This window comes from Polyergus mexicanus, unplaced genomic scaffold, assembly GCF_030449975.1.
Source record: "Polyergus mexicanus isolate NDT 795.1 unplaced genomic scaffold, iyPolMexi1.0 SCAF_6, whole genome shotgun sequence".
NCBI lineage: Eukaryota > Metazoa > Arthropoda > Insecta > Hymenoptera > Formicidae > Polyergus > Polyergus mexicanus.
Genome location: NW_027223326.1, coordinates 11,332,528 through 11,359,499, shown reverse-complemented (window position 1 = coordinate 11,359,499; position 26,972 = coordinate 11,332,528). Strand labels below are relative to the sequence as shown.

The following is a 26,972-nucleotide window of genomic DNA, read 5'->3' as shown; positions in this document are numbered from 1 at the left end:
ATTATTGTTCTATATCGTATTTAAAAGTGGCGTGAAAAATTTGACGACGATTCGAAACACGAAACAAAAATTATTCCAATGAGAAGGACTGTGTACAATCAATACAATCTTAAAGCAGACGACAAAAGAGAAAGAGAGAGAGAAATTTTTTATGAATAATTGATATATTTCAAAATCGTAAAATTTTTTTAATGACATCGTAGGAATTTTCTTTTAATAAATTTTCTCTTGAGCGAATTTTATTAGTATTATAAAAGTGCATATAAGAAAAGAACAATGTTTGCTATAAAATTGCTTCAAGTATTCAGGATAACTTTAATCAAGTTCAGTTTAATCGGCGATTATTTCACTGATATAATTATTTGCAATAAAATCTTTAATAATTTTACTATATATATATATATGTCATTGTTCCTAATATACATATGCTATTCGTGTCATATTTTAAAAGTTCAAGTTATAATCCATCTCAATTGACAATCCATCTTTCTTGGAACTTTATTTTATAAATACTTTACATATAATTAATACATATTTAATATATACGGTAAAATAGAATTTAATCAGATTAGAATTTTTAATTTGAATACAAGTTATATTTATTTTTCTGTGCATGATATTTAATTCATGTTTCACACGGACATGCACAATCTGAAAAAGATTATAATTAATAAATTAGAAATAATCTCAAGGTTTTTTAAAATTTGTCTTTTTATATATATATATATATATATATATATATATATTTAATAGATATTTAAATAGAAATAAAAGAGGGAAATATGTTTACAGTGACCAAAAGTGACTCTATGCAACATGCCACCAGATAGGCCAGATGCATCAGGTATTGAAACTGACATAGAACTGAACTCTACTCAGGATTATAATTTTGGAGAAACAGCTTATACAATGAATGATAAGGAGAAGGAAAACGCCAGTGTGCTGGCTGACTCAAATTCAACCAACAAATGTCAGAGTGATATTCCTAGATGTGAAAAAACTGAAAAAAATATCGAAAAAAATAATCAGTCAGATGATGAGTTAACATCTCTTAGTTGGCTGCATCAACAAAATTTACTTAAGGGTTTAGACATTTCAAACCCATCCAAAGACATGAAGCACGAAAATATGCTAAATAACAATATCTGCGATGATATGGCAGATTTTTCCGAAAACACAAATTCTATATCAAGCTTAGATGATAGTTTCTGTCCAGGTAAATTACATATTTGTATTCTTTGCCTCAAGTATCTTCTTACAATTTGTTCTCTCTTTCCTTTTTCTCATCAATTTTATTTCTTTTTACAATGTTACAATAGAGAGTAATGGAAAAACCAATGCTGTAACGATGAATGGAAGTGGACAAAACTATCAACACTCTACCAAGAATTGTCAAAAATCGATGCAAGTATATCAGGAATCTGCGAAAAGTCACTGCAATACTTCGCCAAGTAATCAAACGAAGATTTCTTTGAGCAACAATAATTTGCCAATGTCTAATCGCAACAAGCATCCTACCCATATACCATATGATCCTCATTTACACAGAAATAGTAAACCGCCGTATTCATTTTCCTGCCTTATATTTATGGCCATTGAAGATAGTCCTGTAAAGGCGCTACCCGTCAAGGAAGTTTATGCATGGATTCTGGATCACTTTCCATACTTTAGGAATGCTCCTACCGGATGGAAGAATTCCGTCAGACACAATCTCAGTCTTAACAAATGCTTTCGAAAAGTGGAGAAAGCTCCGGTAAGCATGCCCTGATATAGATTCTTTTTCCTTCCACAAAAAAAAAAAAAAAAAAAAAAAAATTATATTGTACACTTATTATAGCCTTCTATTTTTCAGAATTTAGGCAAGGGATCGTTGTGGATGGTAGATGCACAGTACCGTCCGAATCTGATACAAGCATTGTCTCGCGCTCCTTTCCCTCCACCAACGACTCAAAATTTGTCTTCATCGGAAAAGCCGCCTAGAAAATGCGCAAATACACGTCTCCCGGATCCGATTCTCTTCCCATATTTATCTAAAAGACTGGCGTCCAGCAATATCAGCGATAGCGCAGAAACTGAGATAGATAGTGATGTTGATGCAGCAGCAGCCGCTATGCTTTCTTTTAAACATGGACCCATTATTTTAAATCACAATAAAGGTATTGGATATATTCAAAATATATATTTGTAACATATACACGAATAATAGAGTTACTATCTGCAATTTATTAATTAGATAAAAAAGATAGAGAGTAAAGGTGTAGAAATGTAATATTGAGAAAGAGAGAGAGAGAGAGAGAAGATATTTATTAATTTATACGCTCTCTTATGCGCGTTAATGTGTACTTTAATGCAGATCGTAAACGAAAATTACCGGAATCCGAAAAGTTGGTGCCTGTGATTACCAGGAGTTCCAGTGAAGACCACACTTATAGTTGTATTACCTCGATAAAATTGGGAAGGTAAAGATACATTAATTTTGCGCATATGATGGACACGAAATTTATGTAAACAATTGAATTCTATTGTTTTCTTATCTCCTCTACAGCAAATATTCGAGTGAAGAAGAACTGAATTTAGATTTTGATGAACAGAGAAAAATTGCAGAAGGTGCAGATGCGCTTTTGAATTTGGCCGGTGTTAGTACAGCGCTAAATCACAATAGAACACAGCATCACACGGTAAGACAAGACATTAATCCGGCACCAAAACCAGAAGGTAATTCAAAACCAAAAAGACGTTCTGCTACGAGTGATTACTCAAGCACTTCCGAGAAAAGGCGTAAAAGATGGCGAGAATGGGGAGAGGGAAATCGATATCTAAAGCAGATTAGGGGTTAACATCAACAAATTTTGTTACATTTCTTAAAATATATAGCATCGAAAGCTTTCCATTTCCATTTGTGCGTGCGACAAGTGGAAACATTCGAAAATTCTAGTAACAAGTTTAATAACAAAGGAAGCGCTTTCGTTTTATAGTATTGTCTGTAAATTCTTCATTTACCCACATTTCTAAACATGGCAACAATTTTTATGGAAATCTCTTTGTGTGACTGAGTCGATTTTCCTACAGAGTTGTGCATATAAATTCTTCCATAATTTCTAGTTTTTGCTAGAAAGGAGAGAGTTGTTGAATGCATTTTGAAATGATTGGTGTGGTTGCTCAGGGTTTACAACATGCTATATGCCAAAATACATTCGGTAGCACTAAACAACAAGCAATAATAGAGATGTAGCGTTAAAGAGATACTTTTTAAACTCACTGTTGAAACATGATACGATTGAATAGCTTGTGAAATATCAATGAAAAAAATTATTATTACATACTGGAGAAAATAATGGTAATCACATTTTAAAACTGTTATGAGACGATTTTACATATTAAGTCATAGAGAGTTTAATTAATGATAAAGTCCTATATCAGTTTTTCTTTTTTGTAGATATGTATAGAAGTGTAATTAGCACATCTATTGTCATGAAGTCTGTCGCGAGAGTAACGAGACTGATCTTTTCAAATCGACATGCTAAAATACGAAAGTAAGAATCACTTTGAATCACCCGGTGTTATCATATTTCGTTCAAAATCGTTAAAAAAAATTAGTCTGGTTATTTCCGCGGCAAACCGTGTATTCAAGAGAGATAGAAAATTGATAATATATTTAAAAATGATTATACACATTTCTATGTATATGTGTGTATATATATATATATAAAGAGTATGTATATGTGCATGTACATGCAGATATGTACATATTGCACGCATTAAAAGCGACACATACTTATTCATGTATGTACAATCGAACTCCCTTATTCTCGATTTATTAGACTTAAACAGCCTCTCTATTCTTGACTTTTCCTCCGATTTCCACTCATTTATTTTATGGCACACGTATAGAATAAAAATGTTGTGCAATCGTGTTCAAATATATGTCTATAATTTCACTAGTTACTTTTATTTTACGCGTTTATGATTAAACGTAAAGAAGTAGCGGGAGGGCGTCGTGAACATAGGATAGATTCAGTTTACTGAAAAGTTTAGCTGGTTGTGAATAAGGGAGTTCTGTATATACGTACAAGCTACTCCTGAATTTTCTCGTAAAAATAACGTAAAAGTATGTGACAAACTGAGCGACGGAAAAATTTACATCCTTTTTTTATTTCCAATGCTAAACGAAAGACGCAAATGTATACGCCATTTAAATGGATGCAAAATTATTTAGGATCTAGTAGAATCCCTTCATAATGTTTGTCCCTCATAATTTTTATTCGCACATCCTTTTATTAACGCAAGTGCAACAATTGGAATTTTCAGCTTTAAACGCTATAGAGGAAGGAATTTTTCATTTTTCTGATTCTATACTGCCAAAATCAGAATTCTATCATAATTATATCGTAAATTTTTTACCGCGAAATTTGTGTATCATTGTGAATAAAAATTTATAGTTCATAATTTAAGAAGTATACGCGTTTTCGTGGTTTAGTTTTTTCGTCGCGACATTCTTTCACGCGCGAAAAATTGGGAGAACTCGGTATGTAAACACATCATGTGCATCGTTGCACATGTATGACATATGTGCCACACACAGACGCATTATCAAAAAATAAAAAATAGAAAAAAAAATAAAAGAAAAAATCAGAAAAATTATTGAATACGCGTTCAACGTGATTTTGAAACTTTATCATTTCACATCTTTTTCTATACTCTCTTTGTGGCTTTCAAGATGATTTTTTGGACATTGATGTACATATATAGATCTAATGTATTCACAGACCAGTTTTAGTATTCAGTTAGAGATTGAATATATATATATAGCGATTGAATATATGATTGATGATAATAATATTGATCGGTTGAAGACGAGAAGAATAGCGCTATACGGAAACACAACCTATTTTTATAAAAATTGTAACTGTAACGAGAGAGAGAGAGAGAGAGAGAGAGAGAGAGAGGTTTGACATATATATATATATATATATATATATATATATATATCAAATCTAATATAATACCATGTAATTGTGTAAGATATATGTATTTGTGCTACAATGAAAGCAGGAGGGAAAGAGAGAAAGTAATTAAGCAAACTGGTCTTGTATACATTAATATGTAGTCCTATATAGAGAGAACATATATTTTTACAGGGCGCTGCCCGCGTGATAAAGGCTCTTCCTAATAATTCGCTGGTACGCAATTTATTAGCTTAAAAATATCACTACAAAGTATAAATATTAGTAATTTGAAATGGAAACACACTGTTGTGTTGTAGCGCAACCTGATCGATTTCTACATATCACGTTGCATGATGACGAAGCGTATCCTAGACGTTTTCTTTTTTATAGACGCATCTTATTTTGATCGCCTCGAAACACGCGCAGAATGACTTGTGACGATCCTCCGATAGAATATTGATCGAAGAATCCGTCATTGATATCGTAGTATATTAGTCTCGTTTGCACGATTGCATGTACATATGTAGCATAATTCAGTGGATACATCGAATAGTATTCAGTAGAAAATGCTATCACAATAATAGTATAACTTAAATTATAAATTAATAACCCTTTCGCAAAACATTCATAGCAGCATATTTTTATTCTATAAAAGTAAATCTCCTTTAAAAGTGAAAAAATTTGGATCTTGTGAACGAGAGATATTTTTTAAGGAGAATCTGAAAAAAAAACACGCATAACTTGGACTTTAACAGGATGCGCTACATCAAATATCTAATGTGATTGTAGTTGATCAGCTACACACACCAGAAAAATTTGATCCAAAGGTGCAAGAAAGAATGCCATATATGCTCCGTACACACACACACACACACACAATATTGACAATTTATTTAAAAAAATAACATTTTTTAAATTAGAAAAAATAGCCAAAAAACTTATTTTTTAAACATGATCTATTTCTTGGCTTAAAATTATTCTATTCAATATATATCATGCTTCTATATTATCTCACTATTCAAAAAAATATTCTGCTTGACATTATATATATATACTTTACACTCTGAATCAGCCGCGCAATCAATCTGTTCTTTGTTGCTTTTATAAAACTTTATTTTATTGTTATTATCTGTGATAGTGTATATTGAAAGAATCAACTACGCAATTTTATTGTTACATACAGTTCATTGTATTTGAAGTTTTAGAGAATTCTATAAATTATGTTGTTTAGCGACAAAAAAATGTTATCTACGTTAAATATGAATATTATTATAATCGATTGGCATTCTTGCTCACACCTTATGCGAATATTCTATCTCGATGTCGATTAAAAAGAAAACAAGCTGGCATCTCTTCAAGAGATATTTGTATGGAAATTAACGTTATAACCTCATGATTTGTTAATATCCTCTTAGTCTAGCTCGTTTGTTTGCTATGACTAAAGATCTGTTCTTCCACATAGAATTAATTCTAAATTAATCGGCCGTAGAGATTGGGGATGCCATTCATCGTCATCATAATACATACTAGCTAATCGATAGATTTATAAAATGTAGATTATAAATCGATTAGTTGTTATAATGTAAAGCAATACACCAGTTAATCCTGACATTGGGCGAAATACTCTAGTCAGCCGGTTTTCGTAGGTGGAATGGGCTTATGTGCAATGCGTTAATCGCGGAGTCAAGACGAAGAATCGAAATGATAGACTGTTACTCTATAATTGCGTTACGTAGAAAGAAAAAGAGAGAAAAAGTATTAAGATCGTGCATATTAATGTGTGCGTTATAGCGCCGATTCATTAAATATCGCGATCATGCTAAAGATTTTCATAAACTGATTATTCATTTTGAGTTATCATTTTATTCGGAGTGTGCTATTATTACGACCGGCTGACAAGCGAAGTCAACATAATGACAGATATATAACAGACACCAAAAGAACACTGGTTATGGAGCAAAGCAGATTACGGGCGTGTCGTTGTAACTAGCCAGGGACAATCAAAAAGACATGATGTGTTTGGTTTGCCTCCATTACATGACATCGTGCCAAATGCAAAATACTTTGAGTTTGGAAGATCAGATATGTTAATTTATATACAGACATATATATATATATATATATATATATATATATATATATATATATATATATATATATATGTATATATATATATTTACAGATTGTATATTATAAGAATTTTGTTGGCGTAATATATATTACATTTATTATTATTATTATTATTATTATATTATTCATTTTAGAATCGTGCTGTAAAATGTTTGTTAAGTTTTTGATCTTGCTTATATATATAAATATATAAATATATGTATATATATTTATATATATTTATTTATTTATATATATTTTGAGTATATTTAATATTTTAGGCTGTAACTGCAAGAAAATTTTATCTAATGAAACAAATGAAAACAATTATACAAAGTGTGTTGATTATTCCATCTAACACATCTCTTCTTTAATATAATGTGCATATATTATAGACATAATATAAATCCGAGACTGAGGTTCGACATGTTCACAATGCTTTATTAAAAACAGAGACAAAACATATCTAGTAATATGTTCTCTATTATTTTCGTTTGCATATATGTACACATTTGATGCGTGTGCATGTTTATATTTAATTATTTAGCTTTTAGCTATTCCATCTTTTTTCAGAAAAAACAGTCTCTGATTATGTTTTTTCTGTCTTTCCAGCTATTCTTTCGACTACATCATCAATAATCTATTTATGTTATGTTTATGATCTGTGTACTTTTCTTTTCTTTTTTTTTTTTTTAGATCTGAAGCTATTTTTTTTTTAAATGCCAATTTATTAATATTAAATATTTTGTCGGAATAAAACAAATGTGGTATATATATCAATGTAAAAATATATTTAAAAAAAAAATTTATATACAATATATTGATGTAAAAAAAGTTCAAAATTTAAAACATGATAATCGTCTCATTTGGTTATTCATTTGTAAGATATCAAGCTAACATGCGAATAATATTGAGCAAATGTCGATCTTTAAAAAAGTATTTAATTTAATGATCTAATACAAGAAACAAATATAAGATTAGTGATAAAAAAAAGTCATATGTATTTGCTCTAATCAATTGTAAGCTAAATATTGCGATCTATTTAATTTTCGTTCTATAAATCCAAATTATTCACAATTATCGATTTATTCAGTTCTTATTACATTTGGATGGTGTGGAACTGAATACATTTCCTATGTTTTCTCTCCAAGATAGTTGGGAATTGTTGTCCTTAGATGTTACTTGTCGTTCATTCCAGCGAGTTTTGTAATTCATCGATATATTGCTGTAACTGTCCACTGTATGCATTGTACTATTCATACTGTAAGTTTGATAACCAGTGTCTTGAACTGAAGTTGAAATACTTTGCTGATCAAAAGTGCCAAACATTGCGTTACTTTGTTTGTAACTTTCTTGCGTGGAACTTTTTACTTCAGTCTTAATCTTTAAGCCTATATCATTATTGTGCTCTTTATCATTGAATAGAACGGCATCGAAATACATAGTATTCATGTCAGCTGAATCTGTACACCTTGGCAGTTCTTCCATATTAATAGAATCACATATATTTGTTTTATTATTATGTACAATTATTTCATGATTATCCTCGGTATGTTTCACATCATTTTTATCCAAGGATGTATCTAAAATAATTAACAAGTAGTATTGTTATATAAATATATCTGTATAAATTATATTTTTCCCATTTTGAAATTCTTTGGTTAGATATGATTTTGGTTTAAATTAACGTAATTCTGTCTTAAAACTTTAAGATTGAGAAATATAAGAACAAATAATAACCATTGATCAAATTTTTACTTTTCTCCATAATTACATTGTCTATACTCATGTCCATTGTAAAATCTAATCGAATAGCTGAACGAGAACTGCCTGCAATTTTTTCATGCAATACATTGTTCTCAATAATGTGTATTGGTGACATGTCAGGTGATACACTTTTAGATTTTACTGCAGATGACTTGTTATTAAGTCTAGTTTGTAGCAACCTCTGAAATATATCGATTTGAACAATAAATAGTATATAAATTAAAAGAAAAAAAAGTGACGAGCTAATTAATCTTATTTACCAAGCTATAAAAATAAAAATTATGATTCACATACTTTTAATGGTGTGCCATGGACAAACATACCACTTTGTGGAGGACTGCAGGACAACGTCTTGGAATTACCAGTTTTAACTGGTGACAAAGATATAAAACTGTCATTATCGGTACACTCGTCATGATTAAAAAATAATTTTCGTCTCAGTGAATTGTTACTTAGATTTACATCATCGCCATCTGTGCTTTGTTCCTTTTAAAAACATAATATTTTTCTTAACAGAATCTTATATAATCAATATCAAATTGTTTATCTATTATAGGCCAACCTGAGTAAATGTGAAAAAAGGTTTCAAAGCTTCTTCAACATTTTGGGGTAGATCAATAGGTAAAGATAATATTGTCTGACTCCATACTAAAAATAAATAAATGTCAATAAAATGAATCAATCTTAGTTTATCAAGTCCGCTAATACTTGTTTCTTTACCATCTTTTCTTGATTTTGAAAGGTCCTTAGTAGAATTGAAATCTTGTAGAAGTCTATTAGGAGTATCCAAGGGTGGCTTATTCTCTTTTTGTCTGACATCCCATGGACTAGGAATTATATGATTTTGCTTAAAGAACCGATCTATAGCTGCCTGGGCCTTTACTTCCAGTTCTGGATCTGGAGAATATACTTGATGCACGGGAAACTCTTCTATCTTCGCCGGATTTATACGTGCTAATTCATCTATGTTCCATTTAAATTCCGGTGACTCTTGCATAGGGCTCGATACCTACGTATTGTAACAACAAACTCTCACATCATTTTAACCATTAGAGCATTTTAACTATCAATAGAGCATAATTAAAACATTTAGCTCTTGTAAACAGAATGACCTTAGCGAATACAGTCGGGCTGATCACAGGTAGATGCAGTCTATTAGTTAAGTCAGGCTCGAACGGATTTCTAGTAATGAGCTTCCTCAGCTTGGACGGCGGAGTGATGTGACTCGGTAGACCGGTGAAAGGTAAAGATTGCGCGTTATTTTGATTGTGAGTTTCAAAGGCTCGTCTTAACTGCATCTCGTTCTGTTTCACCGGGGTCCTGTGCATCCAAAAATTATTTATTAAAGGGCTATCGACTTTCTGCACTTTGCTGGGTGTACCCCATCTTGCTTGCTCCATTATGATAATCGCGACGAGATGTGTCGACAAAATTTGTCGAAAAATTTATGTTTCCCTTGAAATTCTTAAAAACACCGCGTCCTTGCTGCAAAACTTCGTCAATCTTGTCTATTATTTCAGCCCATATGTGTCACAACGAATCCCTCAAAAGCTTATTTATGAATTATAAAAATTGTAGTCTTCTATAAAAAAAATTATAAGATTAAAATATAGTCCATCCTTCAAATTTGTTTTGAATAAGTATATATAACCAATCTATAGTTATGTATACTTAGGACCATAGACATAGTATATCTAGACCGAATGTTGAGGAGCGAGGGCCAAGAGAGACATAGAAAAGGGCATACTCTGTTCCGTGCTCCTTGCGCTCTCTCTCACTCGCATGTAAGCGAAAGAGTACGTTATGCTACGTGCGAACGAAATTACACATCTGCTATTTCCATAGCAGCATAAACATTATACATAAAGAAATTGATTGGTCCATTACCTTATACATATGTTACGCGACTATGCAAATCCGTCTGGATAGACCTTAATACCGACCTGTAACTGGAAAACTACACGAAATATATCAAGCGTTGAATAATGGCCCTCGCACACTGGGCTGCGTTCGGCAATCGGAAACATCATCCGTGTTCAACTTTTATTAAATAACAAAGATAGAACGACGCTCGTGTGCACACGGGTGACGTTTCCAAACGCAGCCCCTGGACGCGATGAGCGATGAACGATGGGTGATATCCAATGAGAGCTTTATTTTTTCGGAAAAGCAGAGGTCTCATTGGATATCGCTCATCGCGTCCAGTGTGCGAGGGCCATAAGAGAGCTACCTATTTTTGTTTCTGGCTTTATGAAATAATTATTTCACCTGTAATATGGGGGATTTAACGATGGGTAAAATAATAGAAATTTATTGAAAAAATTATCATATATTTGGTTAAATCATTAATTCGCCACAATATTAATTTTTTTCACATTAAATGTATTTTGTATGTATATTTTGAAACGTCGTTTTGAAAGTTCTTATATAGCACTATATATGTATATATACTTATTAAATGAAAAAATGAAAACATTATTATTAAAAAAATAAAAATTGAAAAGATTATTAAATAAAAATGAAAAATAAGAGTGAAAGTAACGATCTTGGCGTAAGAGATGCTAGATGCTAGTCTCGTTTATAACACGATGGAATAAGCGTCAATATTTACGTGATCTATATATGAAAATTAATCTATACATATCCTCGAATTGGCGGACGGAAATGGACGTATAACCAATACGATGTCAGATTTTGCGATTACCGCATGGTATATGACGTAAAGTTTTTATTTCACATAAAATATAAGATTTTTTTTACTGTTAATATAGATGAGACACGTTGAAGATGTAAGGAACGGATGTAAGGAAGCATCGTGAAAAAGATTCGCTTATCGGTGAACGTGAGTGCAGCATCGACGTCTGCCATCTGATATCCCGTTTGTTTTAGGTTATAAGATCTGTATGAAATATTCTCTCGACAATGATTACTTAATTTATCTCAAAAGTGTGCAAAGAAGACTACATTTGCGTTATCGAATATTTCCAAATTGCAATACAATGACAGACGTTATTTAACATTCTCAACACTATAATTATGATCAATACAGTGTGCGATAGACATTTTTAGAATATGTACATATTTATATCTTGCAATTTTTGGCCAACATTGTATCATTAGCGTATATTTAGACAAGATATAATGTAATACATATTCACATAGGAATAAAATATCGCGACATATTGTGAATTCAGGATCAATATAATCCAATATCGGTTCTTACATATGCTTATATTAATGCACCATATTTATTATATTTTACATATTTATTATACTTTTTAATATAAAAATGATTAGTAAAGTTACGACATTGTTTTTTTTTAAATAAATTTGATACTTATAAATGTGATTAAAATGCTCTATTAATGTTTTTGTTTTTGCTTTAGAGTAAACCAAAATGGCAGAACAACAACAAACACCTCCTGGTTTCAAACATATGTCTTTGGATAAGATTATCGAAGCTATGACTGCTGATTTGGAAGGTTCAAGCGGCCATTATGTTCAGTTTGGTGTGACTCCGCAGCAAGCCACATCTCATAGTTGGGGTGATTACACATCTGGACAAACCAGGCATCATATTTCCAATCAACCAATGCATCCCAATCCTTCTACAATGCAACCGATGAGCCCAATGACTACTTCTCTGTATATGCGAGATATGCCGGGTTATGAAACGACAACCGCCGATTCTATATATTTTCCACCACAGGCAGTAAATCACTTAGGTATCAATGAGAATAATGATTTAATTGGTACTATCGATGTTGGAGGTGGAAATTATATCAACGTTATTTATGGGAACGCTACTCAGATTATGGCCGAGCAATGTCAGCTCTCAAACATGACACCATACCCGAATCAAGGTATTGTTGATCAAGAATATGGCCTCTTTAATGATCAACATATGGCTATTCCATCTGAATTACCAAGTCAGAATTTTAATGGAAAACAGTTAATCGACAATTTAGTTGGAAATTGGGTACCAAATCAATCTGGAACGTATAGCCCATTTGGTGGATCTCCCAATATCACACCTGTACCGCAATCTGTACCGGATATAAGAGAAACTGAGGAATTACCTAGAAATATATCGGATTCTCAATATAAAAAACCAAGGATGGTGGCAGAAGTGAAACCTATGCGACCTTCTTATTCTGACGTTTTGACGAAATCTGCTCCAACACCACCATCTCCATTAACAATTCAGCCTACAAAGCCAAAAATCGAGATAGCGGGTAAGAAAGTGTCTAATAAAAATACGAAAAATAAGAACAAACCTGCATTATTGAAGAGACAGAATTCATCCGGCAGCGATGATCACAATTCTCCAAAAATGCAAATTCCTAGAAAAGTTTTAGAAAAAAATTCTTCTAATCTTCCAAGACGATGGGTATCATTGGATAACCTTGGCTCACCATCCGATTCTCGTCAGATAAATGCTTTTGACAGATCTGATCAATTTTGTTCAGAAAAAAAGAAATCTGTCAAATTATCTAAGAAAACAGAAAAGAATGAAACTCTTAACAATACTAAAATACAAAACAGTAATCCCAAAACTTCAGGAAATATTCCAAAACGTCCGATTCAGATAAACAACAACTTAAACACAATTAATACATCCAGTCAGACAGTATCATCTGAAAAAATTGAAAAGAATCAACAAATTATCAACAAAATTAGTAAAGAGGATAAAAAAGTGATCAAAGAGAAGAATCCTAAACGTTTTCAAGCTGAGAAGGCTCAGCAGATTAAAAAGGGGCAAAGAAATAGAAAAAGAGAAAATAAAGAATCTTCTGTTAAGGATTTATACAGAAATTTAAATAAATATGCAACTCGTTGGAGTAAAGTTGTATTGAAAATCTTTTATTGGTTACTACATCTAATTTCTGATGTAGTTAGTATGAGTGCCAACTTGGTTATTCAGCTGTAAGTATTAACATAATTAACACCATTCCCATTCCCATTCTGTTTCTTCAACATTAAGATAGAATATATTAGTATTTTATACCAGTATACAAGTATCATTTAGACAAAATTTTATATTTTTTAGTGGTAAATGCGCTTGGTATCATACTATACTTTATTTGAAGTACTGGTGGATGTACATGGCTGTAGCATTTTGTAAAATTCGTATTTTAAATGCTATCGGTAAACAGTTAGACAATTGGTTTGGAAGTAGTAAGTTTGCATTCTGGCGAAAGATAAACAATAAAAAGAATGAGGAGAAAGAGGAGAATGGCAATTGGATTCATGGTGGTTTGGAAACTAATATTGCATTACCCGGCACTGGTGAGGAAGCCATGAAAAGATTATTAGCATGCAAGGGAAAGGATCCTTATAGTATACTCGGCGTTACGCCGACATGTTCGGATGATGATATTAAAAAATATTACAAGAGACAAGCTGTCTTAGTTCATCCAGATAAAAATAATCAACCGGGAGCGGAAGAAGCATTCAAAATTCTTGTACATGCCTTTGATATCATTGGAGAACCGGTAATGAAATGTCCATTTTTTATTTATATTATAAAAAAATAAAAAGTACAAAATTAAGAATTAGTGTAATAAATGTCTTTTATTTACATTGCTAAAAAAAAAAAAAAAAAATTATGAAGCATATATATTTATGATGCATGCTATTTTAGGAACGTAGACAAGCGTTTGATCAGACCAGACAAGTTGAAGCAGCTTGGGGCGAACTAAGTGATTTGTTATCTCAACTCCATCGAAAAATGGAGCAAGCAGCAAACACAATAAGATGTACGAATTGTGGTTTGCGTCATAAACGCATCCCTACACAACGTCCCTGTTACGCTGCACGGTTTTGCGCCCAATGCAAGATACGTCACAGTGCGAAAGAAGTGAATATTTTAACAACTTATTTTTTTATATGCTTATTGTCTAACTGGAGTCCCAAGCTAATTATCCAAACTATCATTTATATCATAGGGTGATATTTGGGCAGAATCACGTTTAATGGGTTTTCTATGGCACTATTATGCCTGCATGGAAGGGGCAGTATATGATGTGACTGAATGGGCTGCTTGTCAAGCTGGAAATCTTAAGCATCTTAGAGCAAACACACATAGTGTCCAGTATAGAATTGTCTTAGGGCAAAGATTACCATCTCAAACGTCTAGTAGTGGTAAAAAAAAACAGCAAGATCCCAATACAAGGTATATTTGTGTATTATACTTGTGTATTATTATTTATTGAATGCTATTATTATCTTTATTATTTTTTTATATTAATTTTAATTTTTTTGTGAAAATACAGGATTATGATATACATATTTTTTTTCTTTTCTTCTTTCATGAAACAGTGAAGCAGATTTTGAGGATTTTCTAAACAATCTCTACAATCATAGCAAATCTGCTGGTGCTAATACGTCGGGGGATCAAAGCTCTTTTAGAGGAGATTCCAGACGACGTAAAACTAAGCGTAAGAAGTAGATAAATAACTGGTGCAGTTGATGGCAAACAACTTCTGAACATTTGATATTGACCTTGTATAATTTACGAAGCGCGTATTATAAACGCATACTACACGCAATCATAAATTTACGTTATCTATAAACAATTAACTTTAGCATATAGATATTACAAATGTTCTCATGAAAAATTAATATTTGACTGACATACAATATGAGATTATGAAAGATTGTGTTCACAAGAATATTGTGCGAATAAACATCATTGTAATCATTGTATGGAATAGAATTATGATTGGCATAATTAAGAAGCTCGAGAAGAATAGAAGAAATATCGTAAATAACATGATACGAAGTAATAAATATTTAATGAGCAAAGTAATATTCAGTCCATATTTTGCCAGTTTAAAATAATAATGACGCATTGACTTTCCATGTTATAAGATAATGCATAAAAAGATGCCAAATAACCATCGTGGAAAGAAAGCATTATGTTGCAAAATTATGTCTCAACATTTGAACATTTGTGTTTTGATATATATGCATTTAGACAGCTTATACACAACTACATATATAATATAATATAAAATTTTTTATTATTATGTTCTTCCAGAATTAAAAGAAAGTTAGTATATGGTATCATATTATATTACAAAATATACATTTTGCTTAATTTCATTTTTTTTAACATTAACTTAATAACAGAAGTACATACATTTAATATAAATCATGATTTAAAAAAAAAAGTAGCTCACAGTTCAAATCTAAAAGAGAATTGGCAAATATGAAGAAGACTGATTTTCTCTCATCATTTTTTTGTTACTTATATAAGTTAAATATAGTTAGAAACATTTCTGATGATATACTCTGCTATGTATGAAAATAGTAGGAATTCTTAAGATACTAAGAAACTAATGTCCAAAAAACTATCCTTTAAAATATATATAAATATAAAGCTCTAGGATAGAAGAAACATTACATGTGTACATTATGCAATGTTACACTACAGAAAAAAAACTGCACTGTCCCATACATACACAGTTGTAGCATGTAGAAGAATGTAAAACTTATTATTAGCAGGAAAGGATTATGAAAATTTTATCCTGGTAAATGCTTTGCAAATAATACAGAAAAAAAGTAGAAAGAATTGCAAACATTATTCCTTTCATCAATGATTAACATTGTGTCTGTATGCATTAAAATACAGTTAAACCTCTGTATCCTTATTGGGATCAATAATCTTTCTATATTTTAAACTTTTCTCGTCAATCTCCATTTTTATTCTAATGACACATGTATAGAATGAAAATGTCACTTTAATCATGTACATGACATTCTGCGCATGTGAAGTAGTGAAGTTGCAGCATACAAGGTGTTCAGTTTATAAATATTGAGCTTGTTAGAAGCGGTTAAGAATAAAGATGCTCGGAATACACAGGTTTGACTGTAAAATACTTTTTATATATATAAGTGTTTTAACATCTAATAATTAATTTACCACTATAAGTTATTACAAGGACTTTTTTTGCAAAGTGTTGTGAACATCTCACATATATAAACAATCTATTGTGTACCAATAAGAAACATAATAAATGAGTTTAAAATAAAGTATGGATTATGCACATATACACACACACACATACACACATATATATGTACATAAGTGCCTTTTTCATTGCATTTTCTTTTATAAAACAAATCTTAAATTCGATTTGTTTCATCTATAAGATGTAAACTTGATTTATTATTTTATATTATAAAAAAGATATTCTTCTTACTGTATGAATGAAATATGCTAAATTTTGACATATAAATTTACTTATATTTAAGTATTATTTTAATGGCAATATGTATATGGTATCAATTTTTCTTTTTTCATTAAAAGTTGACAGAATTTAATGCTTACAAATACAAAAACATTAGTATTTTCTGTTATTTTATTAATAGAATAAAAAAATATATTTTTATAATACAATTTGTCCAACTTTATAGCAACAGGTAATAATTACATTATAGAGTTATATTTAGTCGAGCATACCTTCTAGAAATACAAGCGCATCGACGTTATCAATCGCACTTTCCACATCGCGTTTTTGAACAGTCCTTTTCTTTGCTTGCGCAGTATATTTATAAGCTTCCTTCGCAAGTGAATCGATAAAAAGTTCCTGTTAAAAAAAAATTGAATCAGTCTAATAAGTCGCAAAATTAATTACTTAATACTTTATTATTCACCACTGATTTTGCTGTCAGAAAGACAGCCTCCTGATTGACCAAAGTGACTTCAGGATCCATTTTGATGATTGTCTTTATTCTTCCCAGGGGTAATCGCAGTAACTTTTCTCGCTGTTCCTCGTCACCCGCGTGCAAGGCATTATCGGTCTCCTCCTGCAAATCTTGCAAATTCTCCTCATTAGCATGACTCTCGTTCAATTCGCCCGCTCCACCCAAGTCATCAATTTCCGTATTGTCCATGTTGTATTATATTATATTACACGGCTAATCGCATATATAAAAATGTCAATGCGATTATAAAAGGAGTAGTTTATAAGTTTCTTAATTGTAATTCGGTACAAGTGAGCGATGATCAGAATTCATATGATAGTAATAAGTATTAGAACGTATCCAGAAACATCACAGATGGATTACAACTGATTCTAGCGGTAAAAACGATGACAGATCTACGGACGCATTGCGGAGCATTTTGAAAGTTTCAACAGCTGTAAACTTGATAAGGATTGTGCAAATATTACACAATATATATAGATTATATATGCATATTCTGATCTTAAACATATATAAATGGAAAGGAATATGCCCTTGTTTCCCGATAGAAAAACATGTCGGAAGGAAGTGAGAAAGAAAATCATAGTTGCCTCTCCCTTGTGAGTAACTGCTCAAAAGTGCGCATGCACGGCTTACCGGTTTGGCCCAATGAAAAATAAGGTTACATTAGTCATATGTGTGTGTACACAAAATATGTATATCCTACAGACACGATACTTGATGTGTAGTTACTCACAAGAAAGAGGCAACTACGATTTTCTTTCTCACTTCCTTCCACCACTTTTCTGATACAATTGCGTTCAAAAATTTATTCATTGGAATAAAGTAGTAGCGTTTGATTAACCAATCAGAACGAAGGTAACTAAAATTTCTTCGTCCTGATTGGTCGATCAAACTTTTCCGACGAATAAATATCTCATTACACATGGCGGATCAAAACGCCAATAAAACGAAAATCCTTTACTCCGATAACCTAATTCCAGATAAATTTCCGCATTTAGGTTACATTCCTGATAAATTACACGGAATTACGAGTTTTTGGGGAAATTAATCTGTAATTCGATCAAGTGAATTAAAATAAAATAAAATATGGTTTTCTTATCGTTAAATCTGTTAACGAGATCACGCGGACCCGACGAATTCTGGCGCAAACGGAAAATATTTAAGCTCGCTGCGGTAAGTATATTATACAATATATATTTCTAAATATTTATCTGACGTATTAATTATTGATACAAAGCAAAACAAATAAAATAAAACGGAAGGTTGTTGCATTTTTCATATTACTATTTTTTTTTACTATCAACAGCATTACATCGGTAGAAGGAGAAATTGTTATAGTATTGCCATCAGAAATGTGCAGAGAGCTCTGGTTTACGCCACTGATGCCAGAAAATTGAAAAAAGTGGATATTACAGAGGTATAGTTTGAACTATAGCGAAATTTATGTGGTCGTGTTTTATTAGGAGAAATATTCTTAACTATTGATCTTTACTTTTAGTTGCGAGAACAGAGATTAATTGCTGCTACAAAGGAACATGGTATAAATTTCATAACTTTGATAGAGGGATTGGTTAGATGTAACATTCTACTGAATCGAAAAGTGTTAGCTGATTTATCAATTTGGGAACCTCGATCATTCAAAGCTCTTACAGATATTGCTTGTGCAAGAGCGAAGCAAGATCAATTAAAGTACACTAACAAAAATGAAGTACCCAAGAGCGTTTTTGTAAGAGGTTTGATTAAATGAGTTCTCCCAAAGATTATGTAAAATAACAAAGTAATTCTTTGTTTCTAACATTTATTAAGATTTTATAATGTATCCGAATTTCATTTCATCAAATGTATCAATGGTACTGCAGATATAAATTAATTCAAGATAATATATCTTGCAATACTATAAATACATTTAAGAATCACATATACAATGATAACAACAACAATGTAAGGTATATCTTTCATAATATTGTATAGCAAGCAGATTAGAGATTGAAAATATATGATAAATATGGATATGACTCTTCTCTTTACAGCAATAGTTTTTTGTCAGACCAGACTTTATACATTCGTACAACAGACTATAACAATATGCAACTTTTTATTTATTCCTAGTAGGAATAAAGATCTCATCTGATATAATCTTGTTAAAATGTCTCATTGACCATTCAAGAACGAGCGTTAACGATTTGTACAAAGTCAGGCTTCAATGAAGCGCCACCGACCAAAAATCCGTCGATATCCTTCTCCTTTGCCAGATCTTTGGCGTTGGCCGCTGTCACGGATCCACCATAAATAATCCGCAGGCTTTGCGAGACAGCAGGATTGACGTTCTTGGACAACCACTCTCGTAATTTTTCGTGAACCTCTTGCGCCTGCTGTGGTGTCGCGGTTTTACCCGTACCAATCGCCCATACTGGTTCGTAAGCCAAGACCACGTTGTCCCAAGACTTAATTTTATCAGCTATTGCCTTAGTTTGCTTATAAACTACTTCTTCTGTCTTTCCCGCCTCGCGCTCTTCCAATTTCTCACCTATACATGCTATCACCTAGAAAACAAGTTATTTGTTTTTAACAATTTCTCACCTATACATGCAATCACTAAGAAAACCAAAGTTTTTTATTTTTATCTTTAATTTGATGTCAGAGAATTAGTGGAATTTTTTGTAGATAATATTTTATTCCTAATTATTACTTACTTTCAATCCTGTTTCCAAAGCGTGAGCAACTTTTTCCGCAATTAATTCATCTGTTTCACCAAACACATTTCTGCGTTCTGAGTGTCCAAGAATTACCCAGGGAATATCATTGTCCAGAAGCATAGCAGGACTAATCTCACCAGTAAACGCTCCTTTGGACACTTTATATGTATTCTGTGCACTAACGCTAACATTGTTAGGAACAATGGAGGTCACATATGTGAGGTATATCGAAGGAACTCCCACTACGATTTCTATAAATCACAAAAGTTCCATCTTTGAATTTTGAAAAATCCTCATAGATTAAAGGTTGAATGTGAAATAAAAAATGTTACATAAGTGTATTTGCATCAGACATTACTGTTAGATTCTTGAACAAATCTAAAGATTGACCTTTAAGAATATTAACTCTGAAATTTTAAATATTAAATATTTTTTTCATAGTGATTAAAATTTAATTCAAGAGAGACATGTGTGATAACAAAATTTCCTTGAAATGAATTAAAGTACAAGATTATTATTTGTATTTAAAGTTCAATTAATTTCTTCTCAATTACAATCTGACGATAATGAGTTAAATTTATATGCATAATTTATATTTAAATTTAACTCACGAATTAAATTTATACACAAATTGCAAACCGAATTCGAATTCGTCGGAGACGAACATATTTCTAATGCATTCTACATTTTATGAAACGCAATATATATTACATAGGGTGACTGATATCTCACGTACCGACGTTCGGATCGAGCGGACCTGTCTTCAGGAACGCGACGATATCGTTGATCTCGCTCTTTGTACCGTTCATCTTCCAATTACCGCCGACGAAGAATTTGCGCGCCATTTTTCTCGTTCGTACACTTTGCGATGACAGATATACGGATGATGCAAAGACTGTAACAGAATTTCTTTCGAGCGATCTCGTCCCTCTGACCTTAACGCGCCTGCCAAGGTGAACGAAAACTGGCACGTTCCTCGTTCCTCCCTCCCGATTCTACATCTCTCTTCTCCCCCCTCCCTCCCGATAACATTTTTTAAATATTTTTAGTTAAGTTCCTAACCTCGATATTTGTGAATTAGAATTATTATTATCAGCGAGGCATGCTACTTACAGCATTTGACACTAATTGAATGTCGGAGTAATAGATGATTACGAATTATATGTACGTTTAAGATATTCGTTAATATCGTTTTTACCAAAAACATCGCGAAGTTTGTTGAAATTTTCAGGAAACAAATGCTAAAGCACTAACCTCTGACACAAAAAATCTTGATACAGTTTTATGAGATTTCGCGTGCAATTGCGAGAATTTGCATATAATTTTATCATTAAATTAATCGATTAGTGTAAAATATGGTAGAACTATCGGCACTTGATGTAGAAAAATTGATTCACTTATTCGTTAAAAATTTGACTTTGCAAGTATCATCGAACTGCAATAAAAAACTGGATAAAATTCATTTTATATCTTGCGTAGATATTGCTTATCAAACGAATCTGGAATTGCTGAAAATCAGCGAGAAATCGAAAGATATTGCGATGCACAGCACTTTAAATATTGCCGATGTACAGAGTGTACGTCATTTTATCGAAACACAGACAAAATTTCTCGATAAGTTCGTTTATCCAAATAATATCCCAATATTTACATGTCATTTTGATCATATTAATAAAAAGATAGTTCAGAAAATCAACAAGACAGATAAAAATATAAAAGAACGAAAGGCGAAATGTTACAAAAACAAATTTTCACAATTGAGGAAAGAAAAATTAGAGCAAGTAACTATCGAAAATAATCAGCAAATCTGTGATGCAAACTTGACTAAAATGGTATTGGTACCAGAACAGATACATGGAGATTTACTATTCATAAAAGGAACCAATGCTTGTTTGAAAGAGGATAATGTCATAGAGAGTATCGCTGAACACACATGGCAAGAGGCAGTATTAAATGAAGAATATCTGCAATTGTATATTAATAATCTAGAATATATGAAAAATGTACATGTTACATTATATGTAGCTAATAAGGTGATTTAAATTGTATTGAATCAATGTGCGAGATTATTTTGTATTTACTTAAATATCTCATTTTTATTTTTATAAAAATTTTAAAATGCTAGAAGATTCTCAATATTAATAATTTTAATGTTAACTTTTAATAGTAATTATTAGAATTTCATACATTTATTACTGTTATCTTTCTTATTGTATACTTTTACATATATTCATTTTCTAGACATTGCACAATGTAAAGTACCATCCAGATATTCCTCACAATAAGAGAACATCAGATTATCGAGATATATTAATGTTATGTGAACATGCCATTCTGTGTTTGATTGATCCTAGTAAAAAGGCTTTTGTATATATAGAGGATAATCTATCGGTTACTATACAAAAGCATTTGTTGCAAGGATTTGTATATCACTTTGATTTTGAAAGGTATTTTTGCGTAATATAGATGATAATACATGTTTATCTATGTGTGTTATTTTCAGCGATACTAAAGATTATTATTCTGCTTTATTGATCCTAAACAAATGGGCCAAGCCATTGATTAGGCATTCAGATACAACAATATTGTGTGCAATTTCCTCTATACTAAGATGCAGTATCTATGATATTTTAATTTTATCCCATTGTTCAGATAACAATATCCTGTAAAAAAAGAATATACATATATATATTATATTTAAAAAATTATATTCTCTATATTGAATTTTGTTTGCTTATAATAAATAATTATAGCTCTACTTTATGTATCTTCTTTATAAATTGTGTATACAGACAGATATTTTTAGCAATATATTCTTATTCATCCATGACAACTCCCTAGTTCATAAAAGCTCTCAAAAGTCTCGATCTCATTAGTAATTAAAATTGTTTTCATTTATTATATCCATTTGTTTTAGGCGATATTGAAAAATGGCAAGCGAAGAAGTGATAGATGCTAACAAGAAACCACAGCCTGTGTTTAAGAACCATTCGTTCCAACAGAAATTTCGGCCGATCAGCAATAGTGGCAAAAAACGCACTTGGCGTTCGTTGAAGCAAGTTTTGGCTCAGGAACGTTCATTGCCATGGCCGGTGACAGTAAAACACTGTACGTAGAGTAATAGAATCTTCATTTTTTTTCTCTTATCATTGTGTTTTATATATCAATCAGAAGGTATTGAAATTGTAAAATGTTCAACTAGTACAAATAATGAAAAGTGAAACAGTCTGTATCAAAAATCGAATATTTTAGGGGAGAGTGGAGAGAAATACATTACCTCTACAGCACATGATTTCTTTTAAATTTCAGATAGTTCCATTAACGCACCGCCAAGCTTCAAACCTGCTAAGAAATATTCCGACATTTCCGGATTACCGGTAAGTACTTCCTGTCATATCTATCAACTAACCTTCTTTCTTTTACATATTCTTTGAAGGTACTATTAATGCCATTAATTATAAATTGCATAAATTTTTTTACAGGCACGGTACACTGATCCACAGACTAAATTGTATTACGCAACTGCAGAAGAATTTTCAACGGTTCGCAGTTTACCGATGGATATAACAGCTGGATATTTAGCTTTACGTGGAGCATCTAGCATCGTCGGTTAAATTACATATTTTATGTTCATTCATAATCAGGAAACAAGACAATGTTCAACATCTCGAAGGCAATTTCGTTTTTACACAGAGAATAAGAGAATATTTTAAAGGGTAGAGAAGGGTAGAGAATAGACGGAACAATTCAATTCAATGAAAAGACAGAGTAAATAAAGTATTGATATTTTTATCTCACAGACAACATTTATAACATTTTGTCATGCCCGTCAATAGTGCTTTGTAGGATTTCCCAAAATGAACTATTCCATGTATTGTTATCTTTTTTTATCTCCTTATTACTTTACAGAATATATTATTAAAAAAGCTTGTTCATTATAACTTAGTATATGAACTACAGGCTAAAAGGGGAGGCGGGTGAGGCGTGGAGAATCCTCGAGAGCTGTGTATTACTGTTCCTCAGTTGCATTACCACACTGTTCTCTCTTTGTAGTCCATTTTGCGCGCCCAGTTTGCTACTTGCAACACGGCCATTTTATAACGAATTTGCAGTTGAAGATACAAACAGCGAAACCTACTGAAATATTGCCCGATTGTGCATTATCCTTAGGTTGCCATTTGTTTTTAATATAATTAATTAATCAATTAATCGATGCGGTTATTCATCGTTTTAATCGTATAAATCGGGAAGATCTTCGTCATCGCTGTCGGCCTCGTTGTCTCCTAATTCATCTAAATCATCGAAATTTGGCTTACTGTCACCAGAACCACTCAGACCACCCATCTGTCGCATCATCTGTAAAATCAGGTAAAAAAAAGCATTTATTAACAACTTCCCTTTTTTTTATATAATATATATTATGTATGATTTAATTATATACAGTCAAACCCTCCTAATATTAAGCAAATTTTCATTTCCTTTTCAAACTGTATTTATTTTTTAATAACAAACATATAAGTAGAATGAGAATAATGCACATTTAATTGTGTTCATGTCTGTAATCTTACTAGTATTTTTTTTATGTGTATAACAAATGTAAAAGTAGTTGAAAAAGAACGAATGAGGAAAATCAACTCTCAAATGATATTGGTGTCATATCTGTATCAGTTTTTTTCTCTGCCTAATATCTTAAGATATAGATACGAATCTATTTCCATTTCTACTTTCCTTTAAGAAAAATTTAGGATTTAGAGAAAACATACAATTCAAAGTTAATAATTATCTTATCTTTTGAGCAATGCTAATCAAAACTTATTTTCAAGAACCCATATGCGCGCACACACGATTGAAGGTTAAATTTAAAATGTGTTTGTGAATACAGGAATTTGACTGTAAATTATTCAAATAATTTAAGATCTGAGAACTACTTTTGATTATATATATAAATTAAAGTCCTAATTATGACAAAGTCCTAACATGATATTACCTCTTCTAAATCAGGTGGGCTACCTTCATCATCAGTATCATCTTCATCCTTCCACTTGTTAAAGTCACTCTTTAACCAATGAGCCTTTGTTTTATCCTTAATTAGCCGTGGCCAATATGGTCCCTCCTCTTTTTTAGCAAGAATTAATTCAAAAGTTCTACCTTTCAAATTTTTTACAGTTTTACTGGGTTCAATTTCTTTGTATAAATTAATTGTAACTTCATGCATTTTTTTATCTGTGCCACCCTCTCCTTTGAAATATATCTTCTCATGTTCAATTTCTATAACAGGATCCTTACAGTCTTCTAAGCAGATTGTAACAAATAAGATATCTTTCCTTTGGGCCCACATAACTGGGGGAGGAGGTATCCTAAAAATTAGAAAAGGTTACAAGAAGGAAATATTAAATGAGATACAATAGAAAACCTTGCTATTTACAATACTTTATTTTCTAAAATGAAAAAATTAATTTTTCACATAAATCCATCATTTTCATAATATTTTTTCATTAAACATATACAAGTTTTTTCATGTGATAAAATATATAATAGCAAGTAAAGATCTTATTTTTTTCAATAGATATATATTAACAAGAATTTTTAGTAAATATTTAGGATATCATTCAGACTTTAGGAAAAAAAAACCCAAGTAATAAAAACTATACAGATAAATCAAATTTGCAACGATGCTTCTAATCAAAATTTACGATCTCTAGCTCCCTTTTTCGAATTTCTACATTTACAATGATTTTCATCACAAGACCTTCTCCCACATAAATGAAACATTGTTTCAGAATTTTCATCACGCATGTAAAACTATCTCGTTCATTATATATCGTGGAAAATTGCGCGATCGAATTGCCAGAATTCCCACGTGCACGAAATATCGATATCGGACTTATCGCGTCTTATAGGTTAGGGTCAAGAGTTCGAGACTGTAGCGAATCGGCGTTTTTGGATCATTATGTTCGCGGTGTCACACGCGGTGCTGTAAATACCGGCGTGATCGAATAGATCGCATTTTAATTGTCGTAAAGATCAAATCGTATCTTTGAAAAAATGAGAGTCATCCGAACTCGATCGGTTCGGCGGAGTCTTCGAAGATTAGAAGAACGCAACGTAAAGGAACGCGAATTTGGGGAGGGAATTCCTCCTCGTCGAGGACGACAGGACAGACGCGGATAGAGATTCGCATTCGGTATTATTTCTTCCTTTCTCGATCGGCGAGAGAAGCATCGTACGTCGCATCGTCCCGCCTGGAAACTTCGAGAATCAATAATATCGTCATCCAACCAACATGGCGATGGTGGATGCGAGAGACACGGGGCGGCACACGGTATCCTCGCGGCGTTTATCACGCGATGCCGGTCTTTACGAGGTCGCGCGAACGCGGATCCCGTTAACGGATTCCGCGTCCGCGCGTATCCGTCGCGCCGATTTTTCTCACCGCCGATCTCGCTTATACTTACTGGCTCTCTTGCGTCATGTTCAGACTTTGGCTTCGCACAACGGGAGGGAAACAAACACACAGCGCGCTCACGCACCGCGCACCGCGAACTCGATTCGAGATCGTTGCACTTCGAGATCTCGCGCTACACTCGAATCGACGCTAGCGCATGCGCGCGGCGATTTGAGACTTGCGACTTGCGACGACGGCGCGCGTAGCCGTGAGATGGCGCTTCTTTGAAAGGATCGAAATTTGACGCGAGTTTGACCGTGGCAAAGAAAAATTTACCTTAAGAAATACGCCAAA

At 32.1% G+C, this 26,972-nt stretch overlaps 9 protein-coding genes across 23 annotated transcripts in view; 5 read left to right on the top strand and 4 right to left on the bottom strand.

Annotated features, from left to right (window-relative positions):
* LOC138933961 (forkhead box protein J3) overlaps positions 1-26,972 on the top strand; it is a 71,579-nt gene that overhangs the window by 1,708 nt on the left and 42,899 nt on the right. For 5 of the 6 annotated variants that reach the window (XR_011447063.1, XR_011447064.1, XR_011447065.1 and 2 more), the window contains exons 2-6: positions 793-1,216; positions 1,320-1,753; positions 1,838-2,156; positions 2,354-2,459; positions 2,546-4,946. Coding sequence is in view for 1 of the 6 variants with exons in the window: in XM_070297270.1 (XP_070153371.1) it covers positions 817-1,216; positions 1,320-1,753; positions 1,853-2,156; positions 2,354-2,459; positions 2,546-2,837 (1,536 nt within the window). In the remaining 5 variants the exon portion in view is untranslated. Of the gene's footprint in view, positions 1-792; positions 1,217-1,319; positions 1,754-1,837; positions 2,157-2,353; positions 2,460-2,545; positions 4,947-26,972 lie in introns of those variants that run through there. The other variant, XM_070297270.1, reaches the window with a different exon arrangement.
* On the bottom strand, positions 7,962-10,781 carry Bora (aurora kinase A activator-like protein bora). 4 transcript variants are annotated; one of them, XM_070297268.1, is made up of 7 exons: positions 10,766-10,781; positions 9,935-10,404; positions 9,543-9,831; positions 9,385-9,470; positions 9,117-9,308; positions 8,796-9,003; positions 7,962-8,638 (listed from the first exon to the last, which is right to left on the bottom strand). In XM_070297268.1, the coding sequence occupies exons 2-7, from the start codon at positions 10,220-10,222 to the stop codon at positions 8,145-8,147; spliced, it is 1,557 nt and encodes a 518-aa protein (XP_070153369.1). In that variant the 5' UTR covers positions 10,223-10,404; positions 10,766-10,781; the 3' UTR covers positions 7,962-8,144. The 4 variants fall into 4 exon arrangements, with proteins under 4 accessions (XP_070153369.1, XP_070153366.1, XP_070153367.1 ...); XM_070297265.1 differs by having other exon boundaries at positions 10,710-10,771; XM_070297266.1 differs by lacking the exon at positions 10,766-10,781 and adding an exon at positions 10,570-10,646.
* LOC138934004 (dnaJ homolog dnj-5) lies at positions 11,065-16,863 on the top strand. Of its 6 annotated transcripts, none has more exons than XM_070297357.1 (7): positions 11,065-11,116; positions 11,594-11,711; positions 12,209-13,748; positions 13,873-14,317; positions 14,467-14,682; positions 14,771-14,997; positions 15,144-16,863. In XM_070297357.1, the coding sequence occupies exons 3-7, from the start codon at positions 12,220-12,222 to the stop codon at positions 15,271-15,273; spliced, it is 2,547 nt and encodes an 848-aa protein (XP_070153458.1). In that variant the 5' UTR covers positions 11,065-11,116; positions 11,594-11,711; positions 12,209-12,219; the 3' UTR covers positions 15,274-16,863. The 6 variants fall into 6 exon arrangements, with proteins under 6 accessions (XP_070153458.1, XP_070153457.1, XP_070153462.1 ...); XM_070297356.1 differs by lacking the exon at positions 11,065-11,116 and adding an exon at positions 11,377-11,508; XM_070297361.1 differs by lacking the exons at positions 11,065-11,116; positions 11,594-11,711 and adding an exon at positions 11,377-11,541.
* On the bottom strand, positions 16,093-17,957 carry Pole4 (DNA polymerase epsilon subunit 4). Its single transcript, XM_070297363.1, has 2 exons — positions 17,484-17,957; positions 16,093-17,416 (listed from the first exon to the last, which is right to left on the bottom strand). Exons 1-2 carry the CDS (start codon positions 17,721-17,723, stop codon positions 17,276-17,278), a joined length of 381 nt encoding a protein of 126 aa, XP_070153464.1. The 5' UTR covers positions 17,724-17,957; the 3' UTR covers positions 16,093-17,275.
* Positions 18,475-19,524, top strand: Mrpl20 (mitochondrial ribosomal protein L20). Its single transcript, XM_070297336.1, has 3 exons — positions 18,475-18,710; positions 18,844-18,954; positions 19,036-19,524. The coding sequence occupies exons 1-3, from the start codon at positions 18,624-18,626 to the stop codon at positions 19,282-19,284; spliced, it is 447 nt and encodes a 148-aa protein (XP_070153437.1). The 5' UTR covers positions 18,475-18,623; the 3' UTR covers positions 19,285-19,524.
* On the bottom strand, positions 19,682-21,224 carry Tpi (triose phosphate isomerase). The gene is made up of 3 exons (XM_070297339.1): positions 20,970-21,224; positions 20,231-20,484; positions 19,682-20,080 (listed from the first exon to the last, which is right to left on the bottom strand). The coding sequence occupies exons 1-3, from the start codon at positions 21,076-21,078 to the stop codon at positions 19,700-19,702; spliced, it is 744 nt and encodes a 247-aa protein (XP_070153440.1). The 5' UTR covers positions 21,079-21,224; the 3' UTR covers positions 19,682-19,699.
* Positions 20,960-24,087, top strand: LOC138933991 (INO80 complex subunit C). 2 transcript variants are annotated; one of them, XM_070297338.1, is made up of 4 exons: positions 20,960-21,186; positions 23,151-23,341; positions 23,543-23,610; positions 23,716-24,087. In XM_070297338.1, the coding sequence occupies exons 2-4, from the start codon at positions 23,164-23,166 to the stop codon at positions 23,845-23,847; spliced, it is 378 nt and encodes a 125-aa protein (XP_070153439.1). In that variant the 5' UTR covers positions 20,960-21,186; positions 23,151-23,163; the 3' UTR covers positions 23,848-24,087. The 2 variants fall into 2 exon arrangements, with proteins under 2 accessions (XP_070153439.1, XP_070153438.1); XM_070297337.1 differs by lacking the exon at positions 20,960-21,186 and adding an exon at positions 21,272-21,397 and having other exon boundaries at positions 23,716-24,086.
* Positions 21,404-22,902, top strand: LOC138934349 (uncharacterized). Its single transcript, XM_070297975.1, has 3 exons — positions 21,404-22,266; positions 22,475-22,680; positions 22,737-22,902. Exons 1-3 carry the CDS (start codon positions 21,589-21,591, stop codon positions 22,900-22,902), a joined length of 1,050 nt encoding a protein of 349 aa, XP_070154076.1. The 5' UTR covers positions 21,404-21,588.
* On the bottom strand, positions 24,003-26,796 carry P23 (p23). The gene is made up of 3 exons (XM_070297335.1): positions 26,689-26,796; positions 25,221-25,590; positions 24,003-24,589 (listed from the first exon to the last, which is right to left on the bottom strand). The coding sequence occupies exons 1-3, from the start codon at positions 26,703-26,705 to the stop codon at positions 24,464-24,466; spliced, it is 513 nt and encodes a 170-aa protein (XP_070153436.1). The 5' UTR covers positions 26,706-26,796; the 3' UTR covers positions 24,003-24,463.